Raw genomic sequence first — 18,215 nt, 5'->3', positions numbered from 1 at the left:
AATCCCATTTACCATTAATCAAAATTTGAGAAGAACAGAAACACGACAGTTCTTTTCTGATTCTGTAAAGACCTTCAGATCATGTCCTTTAAATGCCAAATACTGTTGCAAATCAGCGGCAAATTGGTTCCTCTGGCATCGCTGAATATCGAGACCTAGAGCCTCGAGATTAACAACAACTTGAAATCTTTCCACGATCATTCCTTGTAGTGAAATATGGTAGGGATATTTCAGGACCTGGGTGATTTGCTCCGAAAGTGGATGAATCGAATCATCCAGGCAATACAATTCAGAATCAGGTTCCTGAACTAGTACCTGTAGTAACATGATTCTATTAGTTTTCACTTCCTCCCAAGATATGACGGAAGCATCCAATGCGGCTAGACTAACGGTGATTGTCTCAGGACAGTTACCAAATGGTACAAACTTACATGTCTTAAGCAATGATGTACCACTTATTGAAGAGGAAGCTGAAGAGCTTCTTCTATTTTTTACAGAACCTGGGTGTGTCGGATAACTTGTCAAACTAGCGATGGCACTTTGTCTTCTAGCAGTTGCACTATCAGCACCTGAACTCTTTCTCCGAAATGCTGATGGAGAAACTGCGTAGTTCTGAATAGATGCATTAGTGTCAAAGAAAATGTTTGAATAATCAGCCTGTGAAGAACCGCCTACCGCACTCGAGAAGGGCATGCTTGGCCCACTATTTCCCATACCGAAATTGCTCCTATCTGTAACAGAGATAGTAAAACGCTTGACTGATGGTACTCTTAAAATTATGCAATCGTTCTCCAAGTTGATCCCCCACTTGTCCATGGGTAAGTGATTATCGAGAATTGATTGCAACAGTGATGCTTCCTTAATAGTGATTGTTAGATCGGTAGTAATTCCGACAGTAGGTACCACTAGGACATGACATAGATAACAGTGCCATATTGATTGAATCTCCAGATCGACAGCTTGACACTTCATGACTTCCAATGGCAAATGTGAAATATTCGGCGAAGCTGGTGACCACACGCCATATGATGCAACTGATATTCTTTCCAATTGGTAGGGACATTCACAAAGCCATTTAGCTTGTTCATCAGTAGTCAAACTGAGCCTGATATGTTTCAATCGAACTCCCGAATCTGTAAAGTTGGTCCATGGAATCAAACAAGATGCACAATCAAGAGATTCAAGAGAATCAAATTGACAATTGTGGAACCTAATCGAATGGCTCTCTGAATCACCGAGTACCAATTTCAACTTTTTCAAATTAGCAAAGTGCAAATTGTAGAATTCAGGATCTGCAGATCTCAGAGTGGGGACTAGCTTCAACTCCCCAGATACTTTAAACCCATCTATTGGTTGATAATGAATACCATTCACATAGTGTGTCAAGGATATGGATTCACACTTGGGTAATTTGAAGGGTTCATCACTGGTGCGAATAGGATATTTGGTATTTTCAATTTTCTTCAAATTAGGACATTCAATAAAATAATTGTGCCATTCTTCATCAAAATTACCAAAATTAAGTTGGTTGATTACATTCAAATCCCGAGATATTATTCTATGATTCTTGTTCTGAATATCCAAGGAGTAGATGTTTTTCAAATGATAAAGATATGTTCTTTCGAAAAGTGTTTTAACGTCAAATAGTTCACTCCTATTCCATGGTGCCTTACCAACAAGATGCAGTTCACTGAAAACCACTCTCTTTTCACATAATGACAATCCACGGAAATATAGCTTACTCAAATAATTCTGGAAACTGCAGTAAATAACACATATGGTAGTTCCTTTTGTACAGTCCTGCGCTATGGAAACCAATAGAGATGCTAAAACATCACTGTAGTTTCTATCCGATTGTATCACAATTAAGAGATGCATATACTTCTTAATAAACTCTAACAATTGCTCTGCATTGGGATAATCGGTGGACACATACAACGTATTGAACTTACTCATCAACCGTTTATAATCAAAGGGAACATCCATATCTTGTAAATCTCGTACCCCGTCTTGTAATACCACTACCCCTAACAGATCGGTAACTACCTTTTGGAAAACTGGTGAGATTTGCATCCATGATATTGAAGTCTGACAACTATCCAAGCCTTGCGAAACGACGAGCTCTAAAATTTCACTAGGTAACTCCATAATCTGATCTAGCTGTTAAAAGTATTCTAAGGAAGCCATACCATGCATGCGGTAAAACAACAGGTGTAAGTGAACGAAATGGAGGCGGGAAAAGGTTTAGAAAACTCCTTAATGGGTCACTAGAAGCATTAAATACCTCTAAAGGACCAATTTTAGCTCAAAACTACGTATCTAGAGGCCTACTTGGACAAATCCTTCTTCAACATGGGGTTTATCAGTAGTGTTGGATTGAAAAAAGTTCGGACTCTTATAACTGAAGAAACCATCAACCATACCTTGCATTAGAGGATAAATAGGCTAAAAAGACCCATTAGAACTGACTGGGATGACCTATACATTCACCTGTTGCGATGATGGCTCTGGGAATACCATAGGTACTATTGTCAGATTTGATAATGTAACCATTTTAATCGATCCCGGTTGGTTTAGTTCGAAGGTTAGTTATGAAGATTCTGTTAAGTATTGGTCCAATTTGATACCAGAGGTGAATATTATACTATTATCACAGTCTTCTGTTGACTGCCTGGGGGCCTATACCATGCTCTATCACAATTTCTTACCTCATTTTATTTCAAGAATTCAAGTTTATGCAACGTTACCGGTGACGAATCTTGGTAGAGTCTCTACATTCGATCTGTATGCATCCAGAGGGCTAGTGGGGCCCTATGACACTAACCAAATTGATGTGGATGATGTCGAGAGGGCGTTCGAGCATATAGAGTCTCTGAAGTACTCACAACTGGTAGATCTGCGATCAAAATTTGATGGATTGACCCTGGTGGCATATAACTCTGGTGTTTCTCCTGGTGGATCTATATGGTGCATATCTACTTACTTGGAGAAACTGATATATGCTCGTCGCTGGAACCATACCAGAGATACAATTTTAAACGGTGCATCTTTGCTAGATGGATCAGGTAAACCAATTTCCACACTTTTAAGACCATCAGCTATTATTACAACCTTTGAGAAATTTGGATCTCCAAAACCTCATGCTAGGAGAATGAGATGTTTTAAAGATTCTATGAAACAGGCATTGACATCTAACGGTTCTATTTTGATTCCTGTTGAAATGGGTGGAAACTTTCTAGATATTTTGGTTTCTGTACACGATTTCCTATATGAGAATTCCAAGAACAAATTATACAGTCAGGTCCCCGTAATCCTAGTGTCTTACTCTAGAGGTAGAGCCCTTACTTATGCCAAATCCATGCTCGAATGGTTATCGTCCTCTGCAATAAAAACTTGGGAATCTAGAGACAACAGAACACCTTTTGATTTAGGTCGTCGATTCCATGTAGCAACACCAGAGGAGTTAACCAATTACTCAGGTTCCAAAATTTGCTTTGTATCTCAGGTGGACTCTCTTGTAGACGAAGTTATCAAACATCTATGTCAATTGGAGAGAGCGACTATTCTTTTACCAGGGTTCACTCAAGGTTACCCATCTGCACTCGCTACCATGTACAAGAAATGGGAACAGGCTTCCAAGCAACAGAATTTAGAAGAGGGAAAACCAGTTTCATATTCTGGTCACATAACTTTAAAAAACATTAAATTAGACCCATTGGTGAATAAAGAGTTGGAACATTACCTGGAACAAGTCACTGAACGTAGGGATAGCAGACAAGAATTAACCGCTACACTGATACGCGAAGCCAAGAAGACAAATTCCATTGAAACTTTTGCAGGTGGGGCAGCTAATGGTCAACCAGGAGCCCTTGGCCTTGGCGGCATAGGTGAAGGTGATTTTGACGATGAGGAAGAAGAGGACAATTTGATTGGTATGTTGAGAGATGGAACTACGGCGCCAACGGGGAAGCAAGCTGTAGAGATTCCTACAGATATTTACATTCAAGAAGGTACACCTGCCAAGCACAGGATGTTCCCCTTCCAACCACCAAGGATTAAAAGAGACGATTACGGTAGCATTATAGATTTTAGCATGCTCATTCCCAGCGATGACGACAGCAGTAAAACAAAGAGACCTTCGTCGGAGGAAATAGAAGAAGAGAAAGACCCTTACGATTTGATGGACCCACGCAGAGTTAGTGTAAAGAGATCTCGTAAGGATGATACTAAGAACAACCCTTCCAAAAATGATGAGAATTGGGACAGTATAGAATATTTGGATGCCGTGAAAAATCCCGTTAAGCGTACGGAATCATCCTCTAAGGTGAATGTGAAATGTATGGTTACTTTCATCAATTTGGACAGTTTAGTAGATCAGAGATCTGCGACTGTGATTTGGCCAGCACTAAAGCCCAAGAAAATTTTACTATTAGGACCAGCAGAGGCTCAAATAGAGTCAGCCATGCTGACCCTGCGTAAAAGAGACATTGAATTGACTGCCATGCCATTGAATAAGGACATCCAATTCGATACGACGATTAAATCTCTAGACATATCAGTTGATCCCGAATTAGATCAACTTCTCAAGTGGCAAAGCATTAGTGATGGGTACACAGTGGCTCATGTTATCGGTAAATTGGTTAAGGAAAAACCCCAGGCGGGCAAGTCTCAGCAGCAGGCTCAAGAACAGAAACAACAGTTGCACAGGACCAGATTGGTGTTAGAGCCACTAAAGACAACATCGAGACATCATCATAAAAGTGGATCTTTGTCCATCGGAGATGTAAGACTGGCCGAACTAAAGAGAGTCCTGACAGCACAACGTCATAGAGCAGAATTTAAAGGTGAAGGTACCTTGGTGGTAGATGGACAAGTAGCAGTGCGCAAGATCAACGATGGTGAGACAGTTGTGGACGGTGCACCATCAGAACTATTTTACCTAGTGAGAAAATCAATCACAGATATGCTGGCAAAAATATAATCCTATAGAAACCAAATAAAAGCTCTTATAAATATTTTAAACCTTGCAATATTTCAATATTTTCAACAATATTGGCAACTAGCTTATGTTAATCACTTCTGACGAAGATGTGTATTTTAATAATGGGAAGCGATGAGATGAAGAAACCGTAACCTGTTGGTTGACTTTGTATTGAAAGGAAGTATCAGAGTGTTAGTGCTTTCTGGTTGACAGCAATTGTATCCCATATCATAAGATTTTGCAATGTCAAATTCACTATCAGAAGCTAATGATGGGCTTTGGGAGTATTCTCAACAGAAGAATGGACAGGAATTTTACAATCCGCTGGCAACGAAGATAACGGGACCATTAACTCAAGAACAGCTAGCAGCTTATCAAATAATGTTCAGAATCCAAGAGATAACTTCACTACTACGCTCGAATAATTTGAAACCTCCAGAAAGGAGAAATAGGTCACCATCACCACCACCAGCATATGATGCTCGAGGCAAGCGTATAAATACCAGAGAACAGCGTTATGCAAAAAAATTAGAGGAGGAGAGACACAGGCTAGTGGAAGTTGCATTGAGACTTATCCCCCATTTTGTGGCCCCCGAAGACTATAAGAGACCTACAAAATTTCAAGACAAATACTATATTCCAGTGAATGACTATCCAAGCATAAACTTTGTGGGATTACTATTAGGTCCTCGTGGTAACACATTGAGGAAGCTACAAGAAAATTCTGGTTGTAAAATAGCCATTAGAGGACGGGGTTCAGTGAAAGAGGGTAAAAATGCTTACGATTTACCCAAAGGTGCGATGAATTTCTCCGATCCATTACACTGCCTAGTGATTGCTGATAGTGAGGATAAGATCCAGCAGGGTATTAAGCTTTGTGAAGGAGTTGTAATTAAAGCTGTTACTTCTCCTGAAGGTCAAAACGATTTGAAAAGAGGTCAATTAAGAGAACTGGCAGAATTAAACGGTATCTTGAGGGAGGATAATAGGCCGTGCCCCATCTGTGGTCTACAGGGACATAAAAGATATGAATGCCCTAATATGGAGACATTTGCTCAAAAGGTTATTTGTAGGAGATGTGGCCAACCAGGTCATGTTACCATTGATTGTACCGCACAGCTACCACCTCACGGAGATTCGAGACAAAGCCGTTACGACAGTTTTCGAGATAGTTCTCGTCAAGCTCCAAGGTTCAACACCACATATGATAGTCCTACAACCTCATATCGATCCAGGTATAGTAGGAGAGGCCAAGAACCTTCACAACCAGCACCCGACTACGGAACACCTTTGAATGTACCACCTGGTTTAGAACCGAACAGCAGTGTTCTTGCTGTGCCAGGAATGTTATCAACTCCAGAAGACTCTTTAACGCCCGCACCCGTGGAATCGGCAAGTGGTTCCTCAGAACAATCAAAACTAATAGATAACGGTACAAACAAGGCTCCTGGTTTATCGGCTGTACCAGGGATGGATGCTCCTCTAGCGGGGTTAAGTGGCCCGCCAGGATTGCCGGTTAGTGATAAACCTCCTGGGTTAGATATACAAGGTCCACCTGGTGTGGATTTCCAGGCTCCCGGTACGGGTGATTTACAAGGTCCGCCCGGTGCAGAATATCAACCCCCAGGTGGCGGCGGTCTACAAGGTCCACCTGGTTCGGAACTACAACCCCCGGGAGATTTAGAAGGACCTCCAGGTTTAGAATCTCAAATCTCACCAAGTTCCTACGGTTTCAATGAAGCTCAACCAGAAGAAGGAGGCCTCAGCGGTCCTCCAGGTATGTGAAAAAAACGGATTAAAAAAAAAAGTATGTATCACACAGGTTTTATTTCAGCATCTCCATTACATTACTATTAACTGAACTATTCAGATTGACGGTTCTGCTCCCATTTTTTGGCAAGTGCCTGTAATTTGGACACATTAGGAACCTCATTTCTCACCTCATCATCAGGAAAAACGTACTCTTCTTGACCAGGAGGCCCCACAAGCTTGGGCTGTCTCTTCTGAATCTTTTCTTGACTCTCTTCGTCACCAAAGGTATTTTCGTAATTCTTGAATTCCTCCAGTATGGCGATTCTACTTTCCTTATCACCCAATCTTTTGAAGTGATTCAGTGACCTTTCAAATATTCCCCTTGACATTTGTCTGTTCACATCTTGAACGCAGAATTCAATTTCCTCGTCTTCATTACCGCTGGCACTTGCAGATTCGCGAAGTTCTTGCACTTGGTCCCCTGTTGGATTTTCACTGGCATAAAGTGCATACATTTTCCAAATAGTTGACGAAAATGCAGTTAATCTCAAGTATCTCTCATAAAGGTCTCTTGCTTTATCAAATTCTTCTTCCGAAGTCATATAATCGATATATTTCTGTATCAATTGCAACTTTGCATCTTGGGTCAAACAAGTCACATCCGGATCTAAAGAAATCTCATAGATGCCTGTAGCACGATCTCGATCACCTAAATTTGCCTCCAAATCCGCATATGCCATCCACGTCTCAACGTTCGAACCATCATACTCAATAAACTTTTCATACAGCTTTCTTACACGGTCAAATTCTCTGAGCTTAATCTCCATATCGATGTATAGCTTAAAAATCCTTGGTTTGGGACATAATCCAAGGGACCTGCCCAATATTTTTCTTGCTGATGTCAGATCACCATTTCTCAATTCGAATTGACTGTACATGTACCAAATTTTAGCGAATGTGAAATTCTTGTGTGGGATTAATTCGATCAATCTTTGGTACAGCTGCCTACAAATGTCTAAATTGGCGCACTCTAATTCCACATAGGCCAGATATCTTATCCATAGAAAGATATAACTTTTCCAAGCTAGAGTCTTGGTATTTTCCTTGGGTTGAGTACCTGTGACCGATTTATCCAAACATTTTAAGAGATCAGCTTTAAAATTATCCTGTATTAAGTCAAGGTAGAGCCACCAAGTATCATAATCATGTGGATTTTCTTGCAAAGTCAACTCGTACCTCCTCCTTCTTTTATGAATCACAGTGTTTTCAATCGATTGTGAACTACCAAACCTTTTTTCGAATTCCACTAAACCTTCTTTCAGAAACTGATTCTGTGGCCACTTATCAATCGATATTCGATACAACTCTCTACACCGTTCGTGCTCCTGTTGAGTAGCTTCCCAGTTAGCGAATGAGATGATTAGACCTGCTAAATCCTCATCTTGAATCGTCAATTTTTCACTCATTGATACTACAGTATCCAATGCCAATGAATAAACTTTACGAACGGTATCAGTATCTCCATGTACAGTTTCAAACTGAACCCATCGAAGCCATGTATCCGTCTGTGGATGTACTAAAACGTACATGGCAAACACTTTCCTCACATTATCCCAATTCTCTTGTCTCAATTCAAAATCAACAAACGAATCCCATGCATTAGTACCTGGTTCCAACGAAGTCCATCTAGTGAATAAAGATCTAACGATTTCTACATTACCCAATGACTCTTCGATGACCAAATATTTGTACCAAAATTTATCCACTCGAGGTAAAATGCTCACTGCTCTATTCATAAGGTTCCTAGCATGGTTAATATTCTTTAATTTGATCTCAGTATCGATGTATCTAATCCACAGTGGTACATGAGAACTGTCCACCAGCAGAGCCCTTTCAAAAACGGATCTTGCCCTTCTTATATCACGTTGTTCTACTTCGAATTTAGCATAACGTATCCATTGCCCAATATCCAGTCTATTACGTTTTAAATAAGTCTCGTATTCTGTTCTCTTCCTTCTTTGAAGTTCTCTTAACTCTTCTAAATCCAGTATGTCAACTTTAGCGGAAGGTTTAACTACTTTACGTCTTTTATAGACCTCTTGTAGAATATTTTCAGCAGATATATGTTTCACTTCAGCATCCATAGTTCCTTATAGCACTTGATCCTCTGCGTTGTAAGCTGAAGTTAAGTTAGTTTGAGTTGAGTTGAGATGAGATGAGATGAGATGAACTAACTCATCTCGAACTGATAATACAAAAGAGAAATAAAACCGATTGCATTAATGAAATACTAATTCAGTTCATACACATTTGAATACGTAGAAGTCTTCATATAGGGGACCTGCTTGAATCTGCTTGACGAAGGTTCCATCCCTAACAGCTCGAATACTACTACATAGTTATACATAACGTTATGGCGACAAAGAAGCAGGTTATTTACCACCTCTTAATGTCAACACCAGGTGCAATTGCATGCCATCCACCAGCTTGGCAGAGGAAACAGTCTGTTGATCATCTCTATTACAGGTAGTATAGTTAGTACTGAAATTCTTGGAAAGTAATGAAAGAAAGAGAAGAATTAAAATTACACATACATTTGTTTGCCCTGGAATATAAGCCTCTGCTGGGATGGTGGAATACCTTCCTTCTCCTCTAACAACTCTTTGATCCTGTAGATAGGATCTTCGCCATTTAGTTCAACTGCAATCTCCTTACCGGTCAGAGTCTTTACTTTGATTATCATGAAGAATCTGGTCTAAAACGTCGCTAGAGGTCTATCCGCACACTGAAAGATGTCTCTATGTCCAGCTTTCTTTATCAGTTTGACTTGTATGTGTTAGTTGAAACGGGCACTTTAGATCTAATTGTAAACTTCTGGCAATCAACTCACTTTAGAGCTCATCGATCAACATGCTACCGACACCGTACATCAAATGTGACTACGAGACGGTTTACGAACCCTGTGAAGACAGTTTCCTACTGCTTGATGGCCTTGAACAGGAACAGTCGTTCCTCCAGACCAGATTTAGGAACCAGTTAGCCATCGTATGTGAACTGGGACCAGGATCCGGTATTGTAACTACATTTCTCATGCAGAATGACATACCACATGGTAATGGATCCATCTATTTGGCCCTAGACATTAGTCCCTGGGCCCTTGAAGCTACACAGGATGCCCAGAGAAGAAATGATTGCCAGAATCGTTACCTTAGCGTAATTCAAAGTGATTTGACTAAATGTCTCAGACAAAACAGTACTGATCTACTGGTATTTAATCCACCATATGTACCAGCTGAACAAGTTCCTGATAGGCCCTCTTCAAATGAAAATGACAAGAGTCAATGGTTAGATCTAGCACTTTTAGGCGGTGAAGACGGAATGGTTATTACTCGACAGGTGTTGGATCAATTGGATACCATATTGTCACAACAAGGAGTTGCATACATTCTATTCTGTGCAAGAAATAAGCCTGAACAAGTTGCTGAAAGTATGAGACAGCAAGGTTGGAAGGTTGATCTTATCATTAATAGAAAGGCAGGTTGGGAAGTACTGAGTATCTATCGATTTATTAGACAATAATAGTAGCTATTTAGGTAAAAAAGATATCTGTAAATAAATCGTTCTCACACTCTACCATATCGACTCCTTTCAAACTGTAGATGTACTCGTAATGAACATAACTTAGGTTTTGGAAAAAATTCTTTAATTGAGTATAACTCTTAATGGAACTCACACCAGCCAGCAATGGTACCTGTGACTGTATCTTATCTAGTGGTTCCACATCCTCTACGGTTCTCCTTTCAAATTCTTTAAACTCGTAGATCTCATCAACTAATGCCACAAATGGATATTCTTTGTAAATGCAGTTAATTGTATCAATGACAAACAGCCATTCGTTTGTACCACTAAATCCTTCAAAATTTAATGCCAGTAAAAGATCTAAGGTCTTACATGTTTGCAACAACAGACCCACATCCATCTCTTCTCGAATATGTAGCGATTCGAAAAATTCTTGTAAATTAGTCTGTAGACTATAGGTTAACATGGACCAATGCTCGTTGAAATGTGAATCTGAGAATCTCAAGAAAAGGGCTCTCAACAATATCCAACACTTGGATTTTAATTTAACATTTTTGGAGACAAGATACTCACATGCCAAAGAAATCAAAGATTGGAATTGTAACAGATAAGAATCTACCGGAGAAATCAGGAGCAGAAAGGAGAGTCTCAGAATGTTTTGTGCCTTGGCATCGTTTTCAGAATCACTCCATGAATTGAACGATATCATACCAGCCACCTTTGTGTCCACTGCAGTTATCAAATCATTAATCACTTTCGATTTATTCTCCGGATAGTGGGACCAATGATACATGATTTCTTTCCAAATTGGATTTTCCACAAGTATAAATTTCTTCTCATCCATGAAGAAATCATTAACCAAAAGTCTCCAATTCTTCACCTTTTCACCGACTTTAGCGATCTCTAGAGAAAGCTTCAGGACGTACTCCGGAACCACTGTTTCAGTTTTCGATTTGAAATAAGGTGTAATACATTGATTGACAATTGTATGAAGTGAACTGTTGTATTTCTCACCTCCCACAGAATCGTTCAAAATATACTGCAAGCTTTTGACCACACATTCCAGATTTTCAAATGACTGGTAGGGATTCTCGTAATCTAGGGGAGAATCTGATAGGGCATTGGGCAAGTATTTTGTAAATGTTTCTGCCAACTCCCTCCTAATACGTTTCTGCTCTCCAAATCTAGATTTATTAAGCTTCTCAGCAATAATACCCACAAACTTCAATACTGAAGTAGAGACGGTACCATAAAGATTGTAGTTGGCACTGACCTCTTTTAGGAAGGCAGCAAAATCACCGTAGAAGTCTTCGATGGCAGCATTTTCCAAGGACGATGCATAGTTTAACAAGAAATGCATCAATGCCTTAGAATCCAATTTATGCATTAAGGAGGAATCCAGATGGTTGCCGCTAGTCTTGGTGTTACCACTGTTGACCGAAAACTTAACACTGCCATTCTTATTTTGTCTATACACAATACCAATAAAAAAATATGGTATTGTCAAGGCAGGCCTGTTACCATCCAGCACATGTATCAAAGTCAATTTATCGTTATCCGTAGGTGCAATTACTAAATCTTCCATTACTTCCAAAGGTTCTAGCAAAAATAATTTCTCCAATAATTTTTTGGCAGTGAATTTAAACTTATAAGAATTGTGGTTGGTTTGCTCAGATTCTGGAGTCCTGGTAGCATTAGCAGAAACTTCATGAGCCCATGACCATATGTGGAAAGTACAAGTTACAACCTCTTTAAATGATTGTAGTATAACATCCCTTTCACCTTGAACCTTAACATCGTTTGCTGAGACGTCAGAGGAAAAAACATTAGAAACCATGCTCTGGAGGAAATCACCACGAGATCCCGCAGCAGAGAAGTATCCTTCATTCTCATCAGCTAGTAAAAATTTGTGTGACACTTCTAACAACTCTTCTAAACCAGCAAGAAGTAATGCAATCGATTGATAATATCCGCCATCTTTCTTTTCCTTGTCTAAAAGTTTATGCACACATTGGACAATAGAAGCTGTGAGCGGCAATATCATGCGGAAAATAGAGCTTTCAAAATAAGCCAAACTTTCTCTCAAAAGCTTAACATAGGAGGTCACAATGAGTGGGCTTTCCATCGAAGCAACACTTGTAATCAGATAATCGACATATTTCAAATGCGTAGTATTATCATCAAACACATCAAGCTTAATTCCATTCTCATGAGATAATCTTAGCACTTTGGATACGATGTTCAGCAAAGAGACTGCTATTAGATCTGATTCCAAGCCCTCCTTTGAAATATATTCAGATGACATCTGTAATAAGAACATAACAATCCATTTGAAGTTTTGTTCAGAACCATTTAGCAAGTATTCCAATAGTAGGAGGGCACTTCTTATGCTAGTAGCGTTATTGTTATTTTTCAAATGCAAAAATCTCATTATAATTACAATGACCAAATTCTTGTAAGTGGAAACATCTTCATTTTCCCAATCTGCTAAAGAGCCAATGGTGGTCAATTCAGTTGTAAAACTCTCCAATACGACATTGTTGTTACTCTTTAAAATGCTCGTCAAACATTGAAGACGGTATGTAAACATATCAAGGTCATCCAGGTCCTGCAGATAATCCCTCTTTAAAAAATCAAATTTCAGTAGATCGTCTGTTAGTAAATAAAATAGTCTGTTTGAAGAACCCGAATTAACCACGGATAAAATCCATTTGGATACACTCAAATAATGGGGGTTTTGTTCATCGAAAAGTTCATCAGCCATTAATTCCACCGGTCTTCTCAAAACAGCGGAATTAGGTTCCAATTGATTCCAAAGTAATTCCAATACCACTAAACATCTTGATATGTCCTTTTCCTCTATGAATGCACTTGAAAGGGCACCCTCAACGTAGTCCGCATAGCGACATTTTTGTAAAAGTTTTAAACCTTTAACCGCCATTAATTGTCTACGAGGTTCTACCAAATAATTCCATAGCGATGAAATGATTAATTTTAATAGCTTGACTGATTGAATGAAGCCTATTCTCGAGGCCAAATAGTTAGTGTAGAGATCCACAATCCCATACACCGAGCCGGTTTTCTTCTCTGGATTGTTTAGGCACATGAAAATAGCTTCCACTAGCGAATCATCGGATAAATCGTTCGAGGGCCCATCTTTCTCAGCATTAGATTCTGGTACTCTTTCACAGACACCAACAAAAATTCTTGTTGCCTCTGCAATGTTTTCACCAGATTTTAGATTTTCTAGTAAGGTATCATGAGCACAGTGGACAATGAGGAAAGTCAAATCCTCGGTATTGAAAGGAGGCAAAACATCCACAGAGTCTTCCACGGTTTGCAAAGAGACTGGATCTGAAACTCCATGATAGTAGTCCGAAATTTTCTTCAAAACGTCTTTGGTATCAATTTCACTGTCGAAACTCATCTGAGTAAAATTTAGCGGTAAGAATGCCCTTTCGGGCAAAATCTCAAGCAATTGATGACAGATGGAATAACGACCATTTGATGAGTCTTCCTTTTGGAAATCGTTAGAGGAGAGGATAGTCAAAAGGATCAGAGGCAAATGACGTACAACAATTTCCTCCTCATTGGCGACATTGTAAGAGTGCAAGACGAATTTTAAGAATTCAAGATCTTTGCTGTCCATAATGTATTGGAAAATTTTACCCCAAATGATATTGGTCTCCACGGTATCGAAAAAAATGCTAGATATCTTCATCACTTGAGGATTTTGTGCAAAGCGCTTAGTCGCCAATAACAGTGGTATGAACATTTCCGGGACCACCAATGAACCAATCTGCCACCTATCCATTAATGAAATGCAAATATTGATTGCTGTAGTCACAGACTCTTGAGTTCCAATCATATCTTTCAGACCATCTATCAGACTGTCAAAGCCATACTTTAAGAAATATTCATTACTATCTTCCACGACTTGATCTGTTAATGCACCAGCATTATTCATCGAAGAAGCTGCCGCTGGTCCCAATAGCCAGTTCCATATTCTTCTATTCAAAGACATATCCTTATCCAAAATCGTCTTACAGCAGGCCATGACTAACAATTTTTTATCCCCGACACTTATTAGTTGGTTCAATACCGGAGACTCTAGATGCAATCTTTGTAAAAGTAAATCCCAAATACCTCTTTTAATCAGTAAATCATTGTCACCTCTTAGTGAAGACACCAGACAACGTATTAATAGACCAGGTTCTGGCGAAAGTAGACTTTTTGCTGCAGGTTGCAGAGTAGAAAATGCATCTTCCCTCAATTCCTTGGGATTCATCTTATCAATACCACCTGTAGTCTCGATTCTTTTGTTTCTCTCTATAACCAAGTGCGGCACAGAATTCAATGAAGGAAATTTCTTTATGAGCCATACTAATCCACCTAACCTACGTTCTTTACTAGTAATCATGACTAAAAAGCACGACTGCCAGAATAAAGAGTCGTTATCCATGTTTTCTCTTAAAGTATCAATCAAGTTCATCGTAACCGGTTGAAACTCACTACTCTCATCATCAATTCCTGGAAGTAGACTAGCCAACAACGGTTTTGCCAGCAGTTTTAATGTTGATGATGGCAATTGTACCAAATAGTTGTCGTAAACTTCAACCAGATGACTCTTGACGGACATCGACGCATATGTCATCAATGGCAAGATACCTGGAATCCAAATATTACATTCTGCCGCCAGATTATCTTGACCAATCTTTTCAAAAATAAAAGTGTAAACGTCCAAGGTCTTTTGATGTACACCCGCAGGTAAGTCTGGCGATAGTGATGACGCTAGTCTTCTACTAACCTGGTAAGGTGATGGCACATAATACTTAACATTTTGAAACTGAGGTGTCCAACTCTGCAATGCCTTAAGCAGTCTACCTAAACTTGCAATGTAATCTGCCCATTCTGTCACCGAATCGAAGTTCTCTAATGCCCTTGTTACATGGTTCTTGAACTTCTTTTCCTTGGAATCAAGTTGCTTGCTATTTGAATCAATTGTGAGCGGTTTTAAGGGCAACGACATCCTGGAACGAATTCCTCTATCTCTTCCCCTACTTGTATTTCAGCTTTAAAGTTATAAGAACTTGTCCTTTAATTGATGTTGTTGAAGCTTTACTGTAAAAGAATCTAAAACTGTATATCACATGATAATATATAACACAGATTGGATGAGCCTCAATGAGCTTCAATTATTCAAATGCAAGCAGTTCTTGATGAATTGAACCAGTTCCTGTAATTCTTTTGGTGATGATGAGTGTTCCATTCCCTTGTAGACATGAAATTCATAGTTTCTGAGTCCCACTTCCCTCGTAAAGAATTCGTAGGCTTCTTGACCTCGAGAAAACCATACAATGGGGTCTTCATCACCATGACCATGGAACATAGGGGTTTCTAGGTTGTTGTTGTTCTTCAGCTGCATTAGTCTTGATTGGATCTGACAGAATCCTGATAGGCAGAAAAATCCACCAATCTTGAAAGGCAACAGTGCTGAGGCTGCTAATGCTAGAGCAGCACCTTGTGAAAACCCACCTACCATTATATTTTCAGGCCTTATACCTTTATCGATCTGTTCCTGGACAAATGCTTGCACAGTACCAACAGATCTCAAAGTACCTTCGACATCAGCTTTCATCTCTTGAGAGAATCCCATATCTGGTATATCAAACCATCCTGTTGCTTGCATATTAGAATAGCAACTAATTGGTATAGTGGGGGCATTAGGGAATATGAATCTTGTACTCCTGAAGGATGGATCTCTTTGCAAATAATCCGCCAAAAAGGACCATCCATGACCAGAATCTCCAAGGCCATGGAAAACGATTAAAGCCTTCTCAGCAGGTTGTGATCTAGCAGCAACTCTCACAGCACTTAGACTGGCCATTGTTTGTCTTTCGTGGTAGTCGTATTCTAATGCGTCGAGTAGTAAAGGGTTCAAAGCAAACTCAAACTTAACTATACTATAACCGAGTCTTGATGGAAAAAGTACAAAGGAAGAGACGTAATGGATTCTAAGCAAAATGTTAACATTCCTCTACCTGAAAATGTTGAGCTGCTATCCTCAGGAGAAATTTTGGGACTTCTCAAAGAACATAGGAACCAATTACAGTCATATGTGACCAAATTCCATCCACAAGATGAATTGAAACAAGAAGTGAATGAGCTGCGATCTCAGTTGCAATCGCTAGAGTCCAAGTTCCAGGGATTAGAGGATGAAAGATCGAATACTCAGAGGCAATTGGAAGAGTGTAGAATTATGGAGGCCCAATATGTAAAGCTGTGGCAGGATTTACGTCAAAGGATAATGGAGAAATACCATGACGATGCTCTAAAGAAACAACTAGAAGTACAGATTCAACATTTGGATGATGCTAGTGGCAAATTGGAAATGGACATGGGTAAATATGAAGGACTGGATGAATTTTTAAACGATTACATAGGTACAAGAACTCAATACCATCTAAAACGGGAGAAATTGACCACTTGGATCCAACAAGGTGAGTTGAAGATGTAGATTACATGTATAAAAGATTAAGTTAACGAAATGCATTCCATATGAAGACGTTACCATCCCATGCAGTGGATGCAATGTGACCTGGTTGACCCCAGAGGCACCAATCTGCAGAATACACGAATTCGGTATGTTGAGCAAATCTTGATCTACAACCTCTTCTTGGATCCACGCTGTTAGTTCTACCAGTAGATCTTCTACCGTCGAATCCAAGATCCTGCCAAATGCAACATGTCATATCGTAGGAGGTACTCAGTAAAATGTTTGAATGATGAGGTGACCATGAGACTTTCCTTACCGCTAGTTCATGGCCCCCAACAATTTCATTCGTACATACCGCTGGCGATGCATTAGCACGAGATGCCGCTGAAGGTCCCACCATTCTTAGGTCCCAAATTCTTATGCAATTATCTACACCACCCGTAACCAAGCTATGAGGTCTGTATTTGTTAAAATCGCAAGTTAGTGCTTCTAGTCCAGAATGTGCTAAGAATGATTTTTGGTTTGCAGGTGTTGGTGGCTGCCTTGAATCGAATAACGTCACATATGAATTACCTGAACAACACATCACTAAGTTAGGATCATGAGGTGAGAAGAGTGCTTGGTATATGCAATTCTTATTTTTGGCGATATCTGCATGCCCTTTTTGGTTTGACATCGGCACTTGTGGACCTGCACATGCCATTGTGGAGACATCCATGGGCCTGGGGACCACTGTTAAAAGACTCTCTTTCCTCTGAGGTGACCATATTTTGACAGCACCATCCCATGAACTGCTTACAAAATTCTGCTTACCGACTAAATTCCAATTACAACTGAATACTTCCTTTTGATGCTCGTTAAAGATGGCAATTGGATATTGCTTCAATTTCGTATCAAAAAGACGTAATGTACCATCGCCTTGAGCCACGAGTACCTGATTTTCATGTGCCTCATTCCATGCTACGTCGAATAGACAATCCTGGGTTAAAAATGAATTGAATTCTAATATCCTGCCTTGTGGATCGATATCTAGTATAAATAATTTACCATTACCAACTAATCCAAAATTTGATCCTGATGCAACTGCCAATCGATTATCAAAGTACGGAGAATATTGGACTCCATATCCGCTGTAACCTTGCATATGATATCCCAACATATTGACGATGATGATATGATAAACGATGAACCCCTTTAAGTATCGATGTTTGTCTCCTAGAGTGCAGAACCTAATGAAAGTAAAACCCTCCTAAATAATATCAATTGTTTAACAGACCCTAAGACTTTTAAAATGGTCCCAAAGATCCATTTGAAGTGATGATTTTCCAGCTTTGTTCAACTTTAGTTTGGAACTCGCATTGATAATTAAACCCGGATGTCTTTCATGTTCGCCAGGTGAGATGCCAG

At 39.6% G+C, this 18,215-nt stretch overlaps 10 protein-coding genes across 10 annotated transcripts; 4 read left to right on the top strand and 6 right to left on the bottom strand.

Annotated features, from left to right (window-relative positions):
* Nucleotides 1–18: 18 nt before the first annotated feature.
* Nucleotides 19–2,148, bottom strand: ZYRO0D06050g (uncharacterized protein; the record flags this gene model as incomplete). Its single annotated transcript, XM_002496653.1, has 1 exon — nucleotides 19–2,148. The coding sequence occupies one exon, from the start codon at nucleotides 2,146–2,148 to the stop codon at nucleotides 19–21; it is 2,130 nt and encodes a 709-aa protein (XP_002496698.1).
* A 325-nt stretch (nucleotides 2,149–2,473) lies between these two features.
* Nucleotides 2,474–4,981, top strand: CFT2 (cleavage polyadenylation factor subunit CFT2; the record flags this gene model as incomplete). The annotated part of the gene is made up of 1 exon (XM_002496652.1): nucleotides 2,474–4,981. The coding sequence occupies one exon, from the start codon at nucleotides 2,474–2,476 to the stop codon at nucleotides 4,979–4,981; it is 2,508 nt and encodes an 835-aa protein (XP_002496697.1).
* Nucleotides 4,982–5,224: 243 nt separating this feature from the next.
* MSL5 (mRNA splicing protein MSL5) lies at nucleotides 5,225–6,766 on the top strand (the record flags this gene model as incomplete). The annotated part of the gene is made up of 1 exon (XM_002496651.1): nucleotides 5,225–6,766. One exon carries the CDS (start codon nucleotides 5,225–5,227, stop codon nucleotides 6,764–6,766), a length of 1,542 nt encoding a protein of 513 aa, XP_002496696.1.
* A 77-nt stretch (nucleotides 6,767–6,843) lies between these two features.
* Nucleotides 6,844–8,877, bottom strand: CLF1 (Clf1p; the record flags this gene model as incomplete). The annotated part of the gene is made up of 1 exon (XM_002496650.1): nucleotides 6,844–8,877. One exon carries the CDS (start codon nucleotides 8,875–8,877, stop codon nucleotides 6,844–6,846), a length of 2,034 nt encoding a protein of 677 aa, XP_002496695.1.
* A 288-nt stretch (nucleotides 8,878–9,165) lies between these two features.
* RUB1 (NEDD8 family protein RUB1) lies at nucleotides 9,166–9,476 on the bottom strand (the record flags this gene model as incomplete). The annotated part of the gene is made up of 2 exons (XM_002496649.1): nucleotides 9,166–9,250; nucleotides 9,328–9,476. 2 exons carry the CDS (start codon nucleotides 9,474–9,476, stop codon nucleotides 9,166–9,168), a joined length of 234 nt encoding a protein of 77 aa, XP_002496694.1.
* A 167-nt stretch (nucleotides 9,477–9,643) lies between these two features.
* On the top strand, nucleotides 9,644–10,312 carry MTQ2 (S-adenosylmethionine-dependent methyltransferase; the record flags this gene model as incomplete). The annotated part of the gene is made up of 1 exon (XM_002496648.1): nucleotides 9,644–10,312. The coding sequence occupies one exon, from the start codon at nucleotides 9,644–9,646 to the stop codon at nucleotides 10,310–10,312; it is 669 nt and encodes a 222-aa protein (XP_002496693.1).
* Nucleotides 10,313–10,322: 10 nt separating this feature from the next.
* Nucleotides 10,323–15,341, bottom strand: DOP1 (Dop1p; the record flags this gene model as incomplete). The annotated part of the gene is made up of 1 exon (XM_002496647.1): nucleotides 10,323–15,341. One exon carries the CDS (start codon nucleotides 15,339–15,341, stop codon nucleotides 10,323–10,325), a length of 5,019 nt encoding a protein of 1,672 aa, XP_002496692.1.
* Nucleotides 15,342–15,503: 162 nt separating this feature from the next.
* On the bottom strand, nucleotides 15,504–16,199 carry TML25 (palmitoyl-(protein) hydrolase; the record flags this gene model as incomplete). The annotated part of the gene is made up of 1 exon (XM_002496646.1): nucleotides 15,504–16,199. The coding sequence occupies one exon, from the start codon at nucleotides 16,197–16,199 to the stop codon at nucleotides 15,504–15,506; it is 696 nt and encodes a 231-aa protein (XP_002496691.1).
* Nucleotides 16,200–16,319: 120 nt separating this feature from the next.
* SRN2 (ESCRT-I subunit protein SRN2) lies at nucleotides 16,320–16,829 on the top strand (the record flags this gene model as incomplete). Its single annotated transcript, XM_002496645.1, has 1 exon — nucleotides 16,320–16,829. One exon carries the CDS (start codon nucleotides 16,320–16,322, stop codon nucleotides 16,827–16,829), a length of 510 nt encoding a protein of 169 aa, XP_002496690.1.
* A 22-nt stretch (nucleotides 16,830–16,851) lies between these two features.
* Nucleotides 16,852–17,967, bottom strand: PEX7 (Pex7p; the record flags this gene model as incomplete). Its single annotated transcript, XM_002496644.1, has 1 exon — nucleotides 16,852–17,967. One exon carries the CDS (start codon nucleotides 17,965–17,967, stop codon nucleotides 16,852–16,854), a length of 1,116 nt encoding a protein of 371 aa, XP_002496689.1.
* Between the last annotated feature and the right edge of the window lie 248 nt (nucleotides 17,968–18,215).

Source organism: Zygosaccharomyces rouxii, assembly GCF_000026365.1.
Source record: "Zygosaccharomyces rouxii strain CBS732 chromosome D complete sequence".
Lineage (NCBI taxonomy): Eukaryota > Fungi > Ascomycota > Saccharomycetes > Saccharomycetales > Saccharomycetaceae > Zygosaccharomyces > Zygosaccharomyces rouxii.
The sequence above is the reverse complement of the archived record's forward strand: the minus strand, read 5'-3'. Positions and strand labels throughout refer to the sequence as shown.